General features: G+C 40.3%; 1 protein-coding gene across 11 annotated transcripts in view; it reads right to left on the bottom strand.

The window, feature by feature from the left end:
- The window catches only part of FAT1 (FAT atypical cadherin 1), a 131,858-nt gene that overhangs the window by 57,629 nt on the left and 59,378 nt on the right, over positions 1-14,851 (bottom strand). For all 11 annotated transcript variants that reach the window (XR_014831724.1, XR_014831723.1, XM_085002665.1 and 8 more), the window contains 1 exon segment: positions 14,195-14,509. Coding sequence is in view for 9 of the 11 variants with exons in the window: in XM_085002665.1 (XP_084858791.1) it covers positions 14,195-14,509 (315 nt within the window). In the remaining 2 variants the exon portion in view is untranslated.

The following is a 14,851-nucleotide window of genomic DNA, read 5'->3' as shown; positions in this document are numbered from 1 at the left end:
AAATGAGAAAAGACAAAACCTTTCCTTGGCCTAAAAAACCACCCATTCTGGAGACCGATCCTATTATACATGTAGGAGGGCTGAGAGAAAATACAGCTTCTCACGGATTCACAACTACGAGTTTACCACATACATGTATGCAAAACCAAGAAACCAAACGTTCCTGTTTTTATGAACATCGCTGAAAACTCCTCACAGCTTTCCTATGCTATTTTAACACAGATATAAGAGAGAATGTTCGATTAACTATAATGCTTTAATGTAAGATTTTACTCTTTGATGTTTCTTATAAATCCATACCAGAAGCCATCTCTAAAATTCTCAAAGTTCAAGAGAGCAAATGGACTTCACAAAGTAGGCAGCACATAAAGATGAACTCCAAGGATTAGTAGGTGAGGATAATGAGACAGTTCACATAGGCAGAACTGTATTTCCGTATTCATTCAACCATTCTGTGCTATCCACTCGGAATGCAGAGATGATTAAGGCAGAGTCTGATTTTCAAGAAACAAGGACAATGTCCAGAAGGCAAAGACTTCATTCAAAATACACTAAGCTAGACAAGAGTGTAGGGTCCACCCAGAGAAAGGTCCTTCAGGAGGGGTCTATATTCCAGGGAAGTTTGACCTTGGTTGGATGTTAGGACACTTGCAGTCTGGTCATCCCTGTTGTTCCAACAGACAACCAAGTCACCGGCCAATATGCGAGTGAAGCCATGCAGGACCAGCCAGCCTCCAGCCAAGTGAGCATCACTGCATCAGAGAGCAGCCAAGCCTGGAATCCTCAACCAAATTATGGTGGCTGCTTTAAGCCACTGAGTTTTGGGATGGCTGGCTCTAAAGCAAGAGCTAACTAATGCATCAAATGAGCTCATCTCTAACTGTTATCTGGCTTACTAAATGCCAACATGTTCTATTATGAGCTTGAAATGTATTATCTTGGCGTTCCCTCTGTGGATCAGCAGAAATGAACCTGACTAGTATCCACAAGGTTGTGGATTCGCTCCCTGGCCTCGCTCAGTGGGTTAAGGATCTGGCGTGGCTGTGGCTGTGGCGTAGGCTGGCAGCTGCAGCTCTGATTTGACCCCTAGCCTGGGAACTTCCATAAGCTGCAGGTGCAGCCCTAAAAAAAGAAAAAGAAAAATTAAAAAAATAAACATATTATCTCACTCAATCCATATGAATATAGGTAGCAATACCTGCACCATAATAAATAAACTAATATTTTTACAGGCTCAGAGATTAAGTTGCTTACTCAATGTTACCTAGCAAAGGGGTGAGATGGGAGGTGGATAAATCCAGAGTCTTACGGCCACATTAAGAATGAGAGACACCAGGGAGGGATAGAAGGCTTTGGTTCTGCAAAAAAGGGTTGAAAAATCATACTACACATGCAACTGGAGAAGGGGAAAAAAAAAAAGAATTTCTGAATAGGATTGAAGTCTAACTGCATTGAGAGAGAAAATAACTTGTAATCTGCAGTAGGGAGTTTTATAAGAACTAACACTGTAAAAGAAAAGGTTCTGGTTCTAAAAAAAAAGCTGGGTGGTCGTATGTTCACCTTGCTGGGCAGGATATTTACTTTGAATCATTTCCCAAATAGTCTGCTTGAAAACAGCAGAGGAAGCAGAATGATCAAGGAAGAAAACAAAGGTCTGCTCACCTAATCTACATCTCCCATTCCTCTGGTAATTCTCCTCTAATGCCTGCAACTCTTTTGGCTGTTTCATCCTTTTGCTTTTTTTTTTTTTTATAGTAATGCATGAACTACAGCAACATGTGTTCTAGAGAAGCACTGTGCAACGGAACTTTCTGTGACTGCGTTCACATTCTACAATTTGCACGGTCCGACACAGTAGCCCCCAGCAGGTGCGGTCACCTAGCCCTGGAAATAGTAGCTGGTGAGGCTGAAACGCTGAATGCAAATAATCACGACTCATCTATGGAATTTCCAATTTCAAGTTATAGTTGTCAAAACCCAAAACTTGAACATCTCGGTGGTCAAAAACTGTTTCTGTGGTTAAGAATGGAAGCAGTAATTCAATAGCAAATACATTTATCCAAATCCAAATTCTATAAAAGCATCTGTCTTAACTCCAAACAGTGAAACAAGCAAAAATTTCCAAGATGCTGACATGCTGATCCTGCTCCATAAGGTCCCATTCCTTCCATCCCCTCCCTGTTACTAGTCTCCTTAATGGGCTCATCCGGGGATAAGGAAGCCGGGTTTGCTGTTGTTAGTTTACAGCTTCAGCTAAACACCTAAAAATCAACAGTCTCTGTGTTTAACAATGACTTAAAAAAAAAACCAAAAAAACCCCATCATTTTACCAGTTTACATTTTTCGCTCCTGGTGATCTCTTGTTAAAATTAAAAACTAATGAAATGTATGTTTATAAGCAGTAATGAAGTCATATGGTTTACTAGCTCAAAATCACCCACTTATTCAGCCTGTACTCTGCTACTCAACTTCTTTTTCAGAAAGTCTTCCCCAAATATGTCCCTCTGAGATACACATATAAAAGGCTAATTTAAATCTTAAGCATCTTCAGTGTGGACAGAGTAATTTCTTCAGTAGTTGTGATCTGGAAATTCTATTTTTCCCTTCCTATGTTCAAGCCCTACTTTAGCAGGCCTTGCTCCTAAGACATTCCACTTAGTATGTATGTTACAGGCGTTTTATCGTAATGGTCCTTGGTGTTTGCTTTAATCACCAGCAACACCAAGGACCATTAGAATAAAACATGTGTAACACCCCAGTAAGTACAATGTAAAACGTATTGCTCAAGCAACTTTTAGACAAGCACTACAAACCCCTAAAACACTGTGTGTGTGTGTGCATGTGTATACCTATAGACAATATGTAATATGTGTACACCCCTTCGTGAAAGGTTAAACACCAAATTATGACCTGTAGTTACTTCTGGGAACAGGTGGGCCAAAGCAGAAGGGAAGAGAGGAAGGCACCTTCACTTTTATGTCATATACTTTTATATTAATGAGTATATTATTTAAAGGAAACATTAAAATATTGTAAAAGTCAGCGTGAAAGGACATGGAAATATTTATCAGTAGAAACACTAACCTCAGGCTGTAAAGTCTCAGATGATTTTTTAAAAACTATGCAACATCTGGTCATGTATATAAAAATATAAAAAAACTTAGAAATAAATATTGCAGTGCCGAATCTTTCACAATTTTTAATGTTTTTGAAACAAAATTGAAATGTTTCATATATGCTAAGATGTCCTCTCACTGTAGAAAAACTAAGGTTGCTAGAGCCAAAGGGTGTTTTAAAATCTTCCAGCCTAAATCCTGAACTTAGAAATAATGGTCAAGGAAATATGGTCCAGGAATGTTAAATTATGAAGGTCAGAGTTAGCAGCAGAATTGGAACTAGAGGTTTTACCAAAGAAAGTGTTTAGAATTTAGAAGTCTCCGTGGCTCCAACCTTTTTCAACCAGAGGGGAGCATCAGGATCACGAGAAATGACTGACTGAACCCACTTCCTTGCCACCCCCACAGCAGAGCCACTAAACTAGAATTTTCTGTGAGGCCCCAGCTCATACAATTTCAGGTTTCCAGCTGATTTGGCAATCCCACGCCAACTGTTTTGAGCCAAGAGCTTACAGAAATTGAAAAAAATCCATGCCTTCATATTTTAATAATATTTTCTAAACAGTGAACTTTAAGTCACTGTAACTATCCCCACTGGCCATTTTCTAGAACAAAGTATACTGTCCATTGCTCAAAAACCACCACTTGAGATATAGAAAAATGCAACAGAACTATGGACTTAGGAGAGAGAAACATTACTGAAGAATCATAATTAATGTTGCAGAAATTACTTCAAAGAAATGTCCAGGAGAGCCTGTGTGAAAATTCCAACTGCTCTGAAGTTACTTATTAAAGCCTAAAACATCTCCTGGAATTTTCCTGACAAATCTGCACCGACTGACCAACATCATTAAACCCTGCCAGAACAAAAGTGAAATGTGGTCTTTTCAACATAAAGGAAAATGATCTGAAGGGCTGTATCAGTTTCCATTTAACGACATATTTCCTTTCTTTTTGGAAATGCCTTTTAAATGGCACCTATTGAATGGTGGCATGGCCCCAAAAAGATATGTCCAACCTGAAATCTGTGACTATGACCTTATTTGGAAAAACAGTCTCTGAAGATCTCAAGATGAGCTCACCCTTCATGGGACATTCTTGTCTACAGAATGGTACCCAACTAGCTTTAACAGAGTGAAAATGTACTCAGAACAAGGCTGTTCGCTGCAATTTACAAAGATCACTGCTAAGGTCCTGAAGCCCGGACACATGATGGGCAGACAGAGGACACTACAGGAGAAGAAGGGACAGAAACTAGAACAAGGACAGTATTTTCCTGTTCAAACATCTAAGACTCATTTTCCAACAGGTGAAATGGAAATCGTACGAATTCTGCTAATTTTAAAAATCAGTCACCTGGAAAATAAGTGCTAAGCGGCAACCAGACCCTCACAGCATGCTTGCTTCTACCCTGACCCTTCAGAAGTTGAGTCAGGACGGAAAGCCCACAAAACCCAGGCAAGAAGAGCACCCTTGGAAACATAGGCAGTGAGGTTGGGCATTGCTAGCCCCCAACCCCAATCTCAAAATACAGACTGCCATGCAAACCTGCAAGTTTTCCTACAGTTATCCCTCAGCGTCCTTTCCCCATCCCCACTCCGAGCTTTAGACCCTGAGTGCAGGGATCCTCTGCAGTGCTGTGCTGTCTTTATTTAGGTGGTGTTCTAAGACTGCATTTAACCACAGTCTGTCTGGAGCGCTCTCGGCAGCTGCCACCATCTGAACAGCTATTGTTTGTCACTGCAGTCCTGGTGCCGGGAGGATTAGGCTTGGAGCCAAAAGTGGAATTCTATTCATAGACTGTCAAGGCTGGAAGGGCACTCAGAACGCATTTAGTTCAAACTTTCAGGGTCCCATGGAAAACCCCCAAAAAAAAAAAAAAAAAAAAAAAAAAAAAAAGAGATTCAAGTGACCAGCCTAAAGTCACACAGGCAGTGGCTGCATGGGAATTCACACCCTGAAACTGCCAGACTTCTCTTCTGGTTTTAATTTTATCTTACTGGCTGTTTCTTGCTGAAAAGTGATGGCCCTGAAACATATGATAATCCTAAGATCAAAAGCCAAATGCAGTTTGAATGGCCTTCAACATTTCTCTAAATGTCAGATATAGCAGAGACAGGGAGGGGAAGACGCCCGACCCATCTTGAAACATCATGTTGACAAAAAAAGGCTCATCTCACTTAGGCACTTAAATGTAAAAAACACTGGTCTTTAAAAATAATTTTAGCAAATGATATTCAGCCACCTATTTAAAAAAAAAAAAAATAGACTATCCCTTGAAAGGATTTATCCTAAGCATTCAAAGTTAACAGATTTGGGCAAAAAAAGCGTTATCATTATTTCAACATGTGCAGCACTGCATGAAATTTGACTTCTTTCAGACATTAAGGATACCATACTTCACTATAAAATAAAAAATAAGCAGGAGGAGTCTATAGATTCTTCTTTGGGAAAAGACTACAAATATAAATTTTTTTTAAAAATGAATTCCTGCCATTGTAAAGTGACTGGCCCTGCATTTCCTTCCTGTGCAGCTATCAAATGTTACCGGAAACACTTGGAAGTTGTTTGCAGCTATAGCTATTTCCTATTGCACTTTGTTCAGCCTCCGTTCCAGTCACAATAAAATGCCATTTACTTTGAGGAAAAAATTAGTTGTAATGTGATCCAGGACTATAACATGGATGACTTCTCAGTCTATCAGTTATTAGAGCATTTTATGACTTTCCCATGCTTAGGGATTACAACATGTGTATGTGTGTGTATATGGTATATTTGTGTGTACATAGATAATTTATATATGTATACATAATTTATATATCACCCAATCTATCTGCAACTAAAGAACATTTCTTATATTAAACATAAGATAATCCCTCATTACTCTATCCTACACATAAGCAAATGAATAAAAAAACAAGCAATTGCATAAAATTGTTTTCTACAAAGCCTATGAAGCTGTAATTTAGTTCACTTGAGCATGAACATTTCAACTCAGAAAAAGGGAATGAAAAAAACAAATGGAGGAATGGTAAAGACTTGGTAAATACACATACAGCCAACTGTGAAAGCTGGAAATTTAAGCTCTGAAATATTTTTAACAGGATATACCAGCACAAAAAATTGTGACACTCTCAAACCTTGGAAATATGTTTTTTTTTGTTTTTTTTTTTTTTTTTGTAATTTAGGGCCATGCCTGCAGCATATGGAAGTTCCCAAGCTAGGGGTCAAACTGGACCTACAGCTGCTGGCCTACACCACAGCCACAGCAACTTGGGATCCGAGCTGTGTCTGTGACCTACACCATAGCTTATGACAACGCCAGAACCCTGACCCACTGAGCAAGACCAGGGATTGAACCCCCATCCTCATGGATACTAGTTGGATTTGTTTCATCTATGCCACAACAGGAACTCCGGAAATATTTTATCTTCTAATGAGAAAATGGTTATTTCCCAGAGTAGAAAGGATCGAATAGTCTATCATCAACTTGCTAATAAATCTAAGATTTTTACCCTGGTAACTAATATTCTACTAACTATTCTTTAAAGAAATATTTAAAGAGAAGCAAATATTTAGGAGAAACAAAACAGAGATCTCATCTGCCTAAAAGTATTTACTGCTTACAGCAATGGAATAGAAATTTAATTTTTACTTTGGGAATATCAGTCTACCCCTTCAGAAGTAAATCAACAATCTAACCAGCACAAGTAGTAAATACATCGATATATCAGGGGTCAGAAAACCACTGCAAACCTGATTTTGTATGGCTTACAAGCTAATAATGGCATTTACATTCTTAAATGATCAGCAAAAAAAAAAAGAATATATTGTGACAAATGAAAAGAGTGTGAAATTCAAATTTCAATGCCCATAAATACAATTTTATTGGCACATAGCTATGCTCATTCATCTCCATGCAGTCTAAGGCTGGCTTCACTCTACAGTGACAGAGCTGAGTGGCTATGCCAGAGACTGCAAGGCTTGCAAAACCTAAAATATTTCCTACGTGGCTCGTCGCAGTAAAAGTTTAATGATCCTTGCAGTACATGCTTAACAAAACTAAGTTTAAACACCTAGTGTTATTTAAAAGCTTCATGCTTTTTGGTCTGGAGAGAACACCAGAAATAAGAGTAGCCTAAACAGCAACCATCACAGGAGTTCCCTGGTGGCTCAGCGAGTTGAGGATCTGGCATTGCTACTGCTGTGGCTCAAGGTTTTGCTGTGGTGTGGGTTTGATCCCTGGCCCGGGAACTTCCATATGCCATAGGTACAGCCACCATCATGTAATCTTAATGCAACAAACAGAGAAGCTGCCGAAAAACTGGCTCCCAAAGCACATTTATATCCTAAACCCAAAAGCATGTCGAGTTAACACTGGACTGTGCTCCCACAAGCAGCAATGATGAAACTCATGTCTTTCTGGCTCCCACCCGGGGTGGCCTTTACTTCTCTCTGAAGTCATACAAATTACTTCCCAATGGGGAAGACAGCAGACTCTTGGCATGTGTAGTCACTACCCATCTCAGAGGGTTTCTGATCAAGGTTAAGTATGTGAGGCTGCTTTAATACAATGCAATGCACTACGACTGACATTGTCCTCTGGCTCCTAGGGAAAGTTTTAACCCGGCCCGATTTAAAAGTGAGGTCAAGAGTGGAGAGTGGTACAGGAAAGATCAGAAAAGCGGACAGAAGAGCAGCAAAAGAAGGAAAGCCAAGGCTGGCTGGTTTCTCTTTGTCATTTCCTTCAAGCTCAACTCTCAAAGGCCTGAGACAGCCTGATGGAAATCAGCCCAAAGAGAGGGAACCAGGAGGACTTAAAAGATTTAAACAGTGTGATGCGCTCCAGATGCTATAATGAGAAGAGATTTAGAGTAAAGATCAGCCTCCAAAACACATGAAATTTTAACTTCAGAATTGATAAAGGAAAGGCTAAGAAAACAATAGGCTGAAATAGCCTGAGTAAAGTTTTTAAATCATTTAAAACTTCAAGCACATGGAAATAGATCCAACACTTGTCAAAGAGCCTAAATCTTTTTAAGATGTGTGTGTGACTGGGTCACCTTGCTGTGCAGTAGAAAACTGACAGAATGCTGTAAACCAGCTATAATGGAAAAAATAAAAATCATTATTAGAAAAAAAGATGCACGTGCAGACACACAAAAATCACATTCACTAACATATGCCTAGATTCAAAAAGGATGCCTCCACTTAATACATATTTCTGATGAATTTATTTTTAACCATAAAAATTTTCCTTAGTGTATTTGTTTCCTAACAGGAAGATATACATCAATGAATGAGAAGATACAAATAACAACAACAATAATATTATACTTAATAGACAGAAAAATATCAGTAGGTCAGTGAAATGGGTGGTAAAAGGTACCTGGATATGTATCTATATTCCTATAATAATGCAGCAAATCCATCAATAACTACAATAAAGTAATTTTTTAAGGCATAGCCTCTAATACTAGTAACACTGTTAGAGGAAAACCCTAAGAGGCTTATCACTGTGTATAGTATGCAACTGCCTGTGTAGAAAGATGAGAAGAAAAATAATGCATTCTTGCTTGTATCTAAGTGAAGGAAACTGCAAAGAGCAGTTGCCACAAAGTGTTCTAAAACATAGGTTTTATTATTATTCAGTGTACGGTACAAAATTGACAGAACACTGTAAACCAACTATGATGGAAAAAATAAAAATCATTAAAATTAAAAAAAAAAGAATGGTCAGGCCACCAGATTGGGAGACAACTGCCACTGAAAAGAGTTTATTATTTGCAACTCCAGAGAGGAGGGGGACCACACCACACCCACCACACAGGGCCACAGGAGGCTGCACCAGGGATCAAGAGGCCAAAGTTGCCATGCAAAAGCATGGGCCAGAGCCTTCCCTGAGGATGCCACCAAGAGGGCAAGGGGATGTAGCACAAGCAAGTTTAGAATTGGCTAGTATGACTTATTTCAGTGGGCTCTGGTATTCACGACATGCATGAATCTCAAAGTGAATATGCTGAGTGCAAGAACCATTACCCACCCACCCCCCCAAAAAAAGCATATACTCTGTGAGTCTATTTATATAAAATTTAAGGAGACACGAATGAACACAGTGACCAAACACAGATCAGTGGTGGCCTGGGGATGGGGCAGGGAACAGTAGAGGGGAGGGGAGACAGTGGGGGAGTGGACTTGGGGGAGTGATGGGTAGGTTCACTGCTTGATTGTGGTGATGTTTTCACAGTCGGACAGCTGTCAAATCTCATAAAATCACAGGCTTTACTGCGTGATTTACAGTATGTCAATTATACTGCAATAAAACTTGCTAAAAATAAAGAGCAAAAATTGCTTTGTGTCCAAAACTTGGAAAACAGCAACACAGAGATAAATGAAAAAAAAAAAATTCTTCCCTAATGCATGCACATGCCTAGGATGAACACTTGAAAATTATGTGCCAAACCTAAGTCACGTATCAGGCTTTAAAATTTCAAACTGAGGAGTTCCCGTTGTGGCTCAGTGATTAATGAATCTGACCAGCCTCCTTGAGGACAAAGGTCTGATCCCTGGCCTCACTCAGTGGGTTAAGGATCTGGCGTTGCCATGAGCTGTGGTGTAGGTCACAGACGCGGCTTGGATCCCATGTTGCTGTGGCGAAGGCTGGCAGCTGTAGTTCCAATTTGACCCCTAGCCTGGGAACCTCCATATGCCACGGGTGTGGCCCTAAAATGACAAAAAAAAAAAAAAAAAAAAAAAAAAAGTTCAAACTGATACTACAGACTGAAAAGACAATTGCTGGGGTGGCTCCGTGTGCTGAGGCTACTTGTGGAGCATGTTGCCCGTGAGGGGACAGTGCCCCATTGTTTGGAGCCCCCCCTTCCTCTCTGTCCTTGACACACTGCAAAGGAAGCTATGACGCATGTGTCTCCAGAGCTGGGCTGCTGGGGCTCCGACAATCTAACATTCTCTGCTCTGTGTCTCTCCCACCTGGAGCAACAGCACAATTTTTCTTAAAAGAAGTAAATTTACCCTAACATAATCAAACAAAAATGTTATTAAGAATTCCTGGGGTCAACAGAAGTGTGTGTATCAGAAAAGGAAAATGGGAGTTTCCATTGTGGCTCAGTAGTAATGAACCCAACTAGTATCCGTGAGGATGTGGGTTTGATCCCTGGCCTTGCACAATGGGTTAAAGATTCAGCATTACCCTGAGCTGAACACACACACACACACACACACACACACACAAAGGAGAATGGATCAGATCTCTTTTGCTTCTATCCTGTGTAAAAAGGAAACACCCCACCTTCCACCACCAAATTTAAAAACAATATGACGAGAACCATCTGAGAGGCAGAAAGACAGTTCTGGACATAAAAACTTTGACTAGAACACAAAATACATTTAAAATATTCATTCAAACCTGCCATTGAGAGTTCCAATTCAGACCATCAAACCCAGTCCTAGAAAGGATTCTCATTTTTTTCAGTATGTGTCATACTATCACAAAAGAAGACAAAGGTATTTGCCCGGGGCGGGGGGGGGGGGGTTCTCTTCTCCAAAAGGACTCAGTAAGGACATGTGATTTTAAGTTTATATAAAACATTCCAAGGGACTGCATGCAGACTCTCCAAAATAGGTCATTATTTATAAAAAATAACATAAATATTATCCTTTAACCCTTATTCTGGTACTTAGGCTTTTCCATGCTTTGGTCCCACACACACATCAATTGTTCTGGCCTCATCACTCCTTCAAATTGTCCCATCATGATGAACACCCCTTCTTCCTTCTCCATCTCTCCACTTTACTACCTTCAGAGTCAGCAGAGGAACTTCTCCAATGGGCCCCCCTGCCTTCATTACACTGTCGCATCGGTCTGGGCCCACTTCCTCCAGGGGCATTTAGGAGCATCTGGGCACACCATCTCGTACCACCTGTCTCTCTCTGCTATTTCATGTACTTGGACTACAAACGCTCAGAGCATCTCTTAGCAGGCCAGACACACAGCACTTCTCGGTAAATACTTGCTGTGTAAACAAAGGATGTGAATGACCCTGAATTCAGGCTTTCTCCAGTCCACTGGGGCTGCAAGGATCACCTAGATTTCTCCTTAGCACTAAGGAGCAAGTAGACTCATTTTACTCCATCAGAGCTGTTTATCCAAAGGAGAAGGCACACATGGACCAATCTACTAAGACCTTGAGTATCTCTCAAGGGTTAACAGAGCAACGATCAAGAACACATGCACACGGGAGAGGCTGTGGCGTCCCAGTCCCTGAGGCTGAGCACCTGCACTCTGCATGCACACCCCTTAACAGGCCAGCAAAACCGCTCATCACTCATCACAGAAGGTGAGGACCCGGAAGCCAGTTTTTTCTCCAAGATCCTGGAGGCAAAGCCTCACTATTGCCCACCTCTTCATTTCCAGCCCAGTGATGCTTTTCTCACTCCGCCACTAATTACCAAATAACATGAGTGAGTGTCCCCAGGCTGTGTGATGGGTCATTGCGGCATAGGGGCTTCCCTCTACTAGACTGCCCTGCACCAGCCTGCGCAATCTGACCGACCCCCCAAAATACTGACCTGTTAAAAATCAGTCTGCTTTCAAAGTCTTGAGGAAGACGCATCCTTGGAGGCATTACACTCGGACCCTGAAGAGCATACCTCAACCTTCGGCTAAGCTGGGGGAAAAGAACCATCCAGAGACAGGCCCCGTAAAGAAAGGCGCATTTACTCTACGCTTTTGTAACACCTGTGCTAAATAGTTATTTCTTGATCTTCAGAGACTTTAGGTGACTTGTGGACTGATCAGATTTCCCCCACTAAATACAGTTTATTACATACTTCGCAACAAATATTCCTGAGTACCAACTAGTTATTCGCCATTATTCTCTGCCTTCAATGCATAAAAAAAATAAAAGCTCTTTGTAATCTTCATGAATGTTCTCCTGCCGTTCTATGAGCAGGATGCACGTGCTGCCCATACGGACTCCTGAAGGCAATGTCTTCTCCCTGAAGATAAGGAGAGTTTAAATGTCTCAGCAGACATCTCTTCCTGAGACTTGTCAGGATAGAGACGTAAAGGGAGTGGCGATGTCACATTCATCACATTTCTACAAGACATAGCACAACAGCAGTGTCATCATTTCAGAGGCCTGAGATAACCAAGGTTTCAAGGCTCCCCACGGTAGCTCTAACTTATATAATTTCTTGAAGTTTCTTTCTTCTTTCTGCTTCTCCTCAAATACACATTACGTCCAGACCTAGGGGATCTGCTCAGACATTTGAAAGGGCATGCATTGCTTGCTTGCCTGTCTCTCCACAGAGGATTTAAATGAATCTAAGAGAGAGAGAAGACATACGAAAAATGCAAACTTTTTTTTTCTTTTTATGGCTGCCCCTGTGGCATATGGAAGTTCCTGGGCCAGGATTCGAATTGGAGCTGCAGCTGTGACCTATGCCACAGCCATAGCAACACGGGATGTGAATCAGATCTGTGACCTACACTGCAACTCATAGCAACGCCGGATCCTTAACCCACTTAGAAAGGCCAGGAATCAAACCTGCGTCCTCACAGAGACAAGTCGGTCCTTAACCCAAACTAAGCCACAATGAGAACGCCAAAAAGGAAAACGTTCTGAAGTCTGATTTACCAAGCACATTTTTAAAGGGGGTGGTTATGTTCTTGAATTACCACCTCGAGGCTTTGGCTTCTAGAGTTCTCTGTTTCTCAAGGTCTGTGGACACTCCCTGCTTCTAGGCAAATAGCTTCTTGACTCTGAAATCCTTCTCTGAAATTCTTATCTATTTACCATCTTTCTTCAGAATTCATAATTAAATTCTATGGAAAAATACGGAACACCAAAAAAATCAGGGTTCAAAAACCAAATGATCTACTTTGTCAGAATTTTTATTGTCCTACAAATAAACTGTCTTCTCAGTGTCATGTGGCAGTTCTTATTTTAACCTTGATCAAGAAATCAAAGTGCAACCCTCCCCCTGTAAAGTTTTCGTTGCATAAATGACAGCTACTTTTTCGCTACACAAATGACAGCTGTGTTGAACCTCTTTTTTGTATGTTAAATAATACAAAAGAGAACCAAGATTTAAGATAAAAAGTAGATGCACTGTCAAATATAAAAGAACAAATATTTGAAGTTTATAAGGATTTTGGAAAATAGGATTTTAGAGTCAAAGAGCTACCTGCTTAGAAACAGGGTGTCAGACATTTGCAGGAGAAAACAATTAGAAGGAAAACTTGAGCTATCATTTTAAAAAGTAACTGCTCCCAAGGTGAAAACTGTTTAATCCTGATCCCTTATTCTCTGCAGAGACAAAGCACTGCTCTACGGAAAAATTCCAGAACAACATAAAAAAAAAAAAAACAAAAAAAAATACTGGGAACTATGAAATAAACCCTTCTGATATTCTTCACAGAAAGTAGAGTTTGTAAAATTCAAATACTTAGCAGCAGCAGAATTTGCAGTACGTTTAAAATATAATCACTCATTTAGGAGCTATTATTGAAATTATGATATGTGCTTTTTAACATGCAAATGAAACTCTACTAATGAGCAAAATAGTTTTATAAGAGCAAACTTAAAGGAAAAAACAAAATTAGGGTTAAATTTTCATCAGGAAATAAAGGGTTGTTTTGAATAACTCAAAAGAAATACTATTTACAGAATTCCCGTTGTGGCGCAGTAGAAACGAATCCGACTATGAACCATGAGGTTGCAGGTTCGATCCCTGGCCTCACTCAGTGGGTTGAGGATCTGGCGTTGCCATGAGCTGTGGTGAAGGTCGCAGATGCCACTCGGATCTGGCCTTGCTGTGGCTGTGGCGTAGGCTGGCAGCAACAGCTCCAACTAGATCCCTAGCCTGGAAACCTCCATATGCCGTGGGTGCAGCCTTAAAAAGACAAAAAAAAAAAAAAAAAAAAAAAAAGAAAAGAAAAAGAAACACTATTTACCAAAAACTAAGGAAAAGTGGCAAATTAAAAAACTTTAAATTCTTAAATTTTTCCACGTCAAGATAAGCATGAGTATTTCATATATCATAGTATTAACACATACCTGTTTTGGGACTTATTGAAAAAAATCCTTGTGGATTTCCACTTGTAATTTTGTATGTCAGCTTGTCATCAGAGCTAGAATCTGGATCAAACGCCTCGATCTGAACCACAGATACATCCTTGGGAGAGTTTTCCATTATTTCTGGATAATAAACAGGCTCTGACGTCTGTGGCGCATTGTCATTCACATCTTCCACCTCTATGTAGACCTCGACAAACGAGGATAGGGGTACAACACCCTGGTCGGATGCATAGATGGTCAGCCAGTAATGGGAGGTGGACTCTCGGTCCAGTCTGTCTGAGGTCTCTATGACACCTAAGGGAGGAGAAAGAACACGAAGCAGCACGTCAACAACAATAAACTATCACACCAGAAAGTGTCAACCTGCCTGACAACTCTGATCAAAAGCTTCTGTGTCACTTACAGCTGTGTGATCTTAAGCAAACTGTTCAACTGCTCTGTGCCTCGCTTTCCTTTCCTATACAATGGAATAAGGACAGTATGTTCTTAGGTTGGTTAAATGAACTAATACAAGAGTTAAGAACTAATACAAGAACTAAGAATTAAAAACTAATACAAGAACTAAGAACTCTAATCGCTGTATGTGTATTAGTTCATTTAATAATATCAGCTATGAAAGTATATCATCTGGCTCAG

The sequence above is a fragment of the Sus scrofa genome, chromosome 17, assembly GCF_054392235.1.
Source record: "Sus scrofa isolate SSC_HxYL_T2T_F1_AM1 chromosome 17, Sscrofa_HxYL_maternal_Yorkshire_Landrace_v2.0, whole genome shotgun sequence".
In the NCBI taxonomy this organism is placed as follows: Eukaryota; Metazoa; Chordata; class Mammalia; order Artiodactyla; family Suidae; genus Sus; species Sus scrofa.
This window is presented reverse-complemented; position numbering and strand designations above follow the sequence as displayed.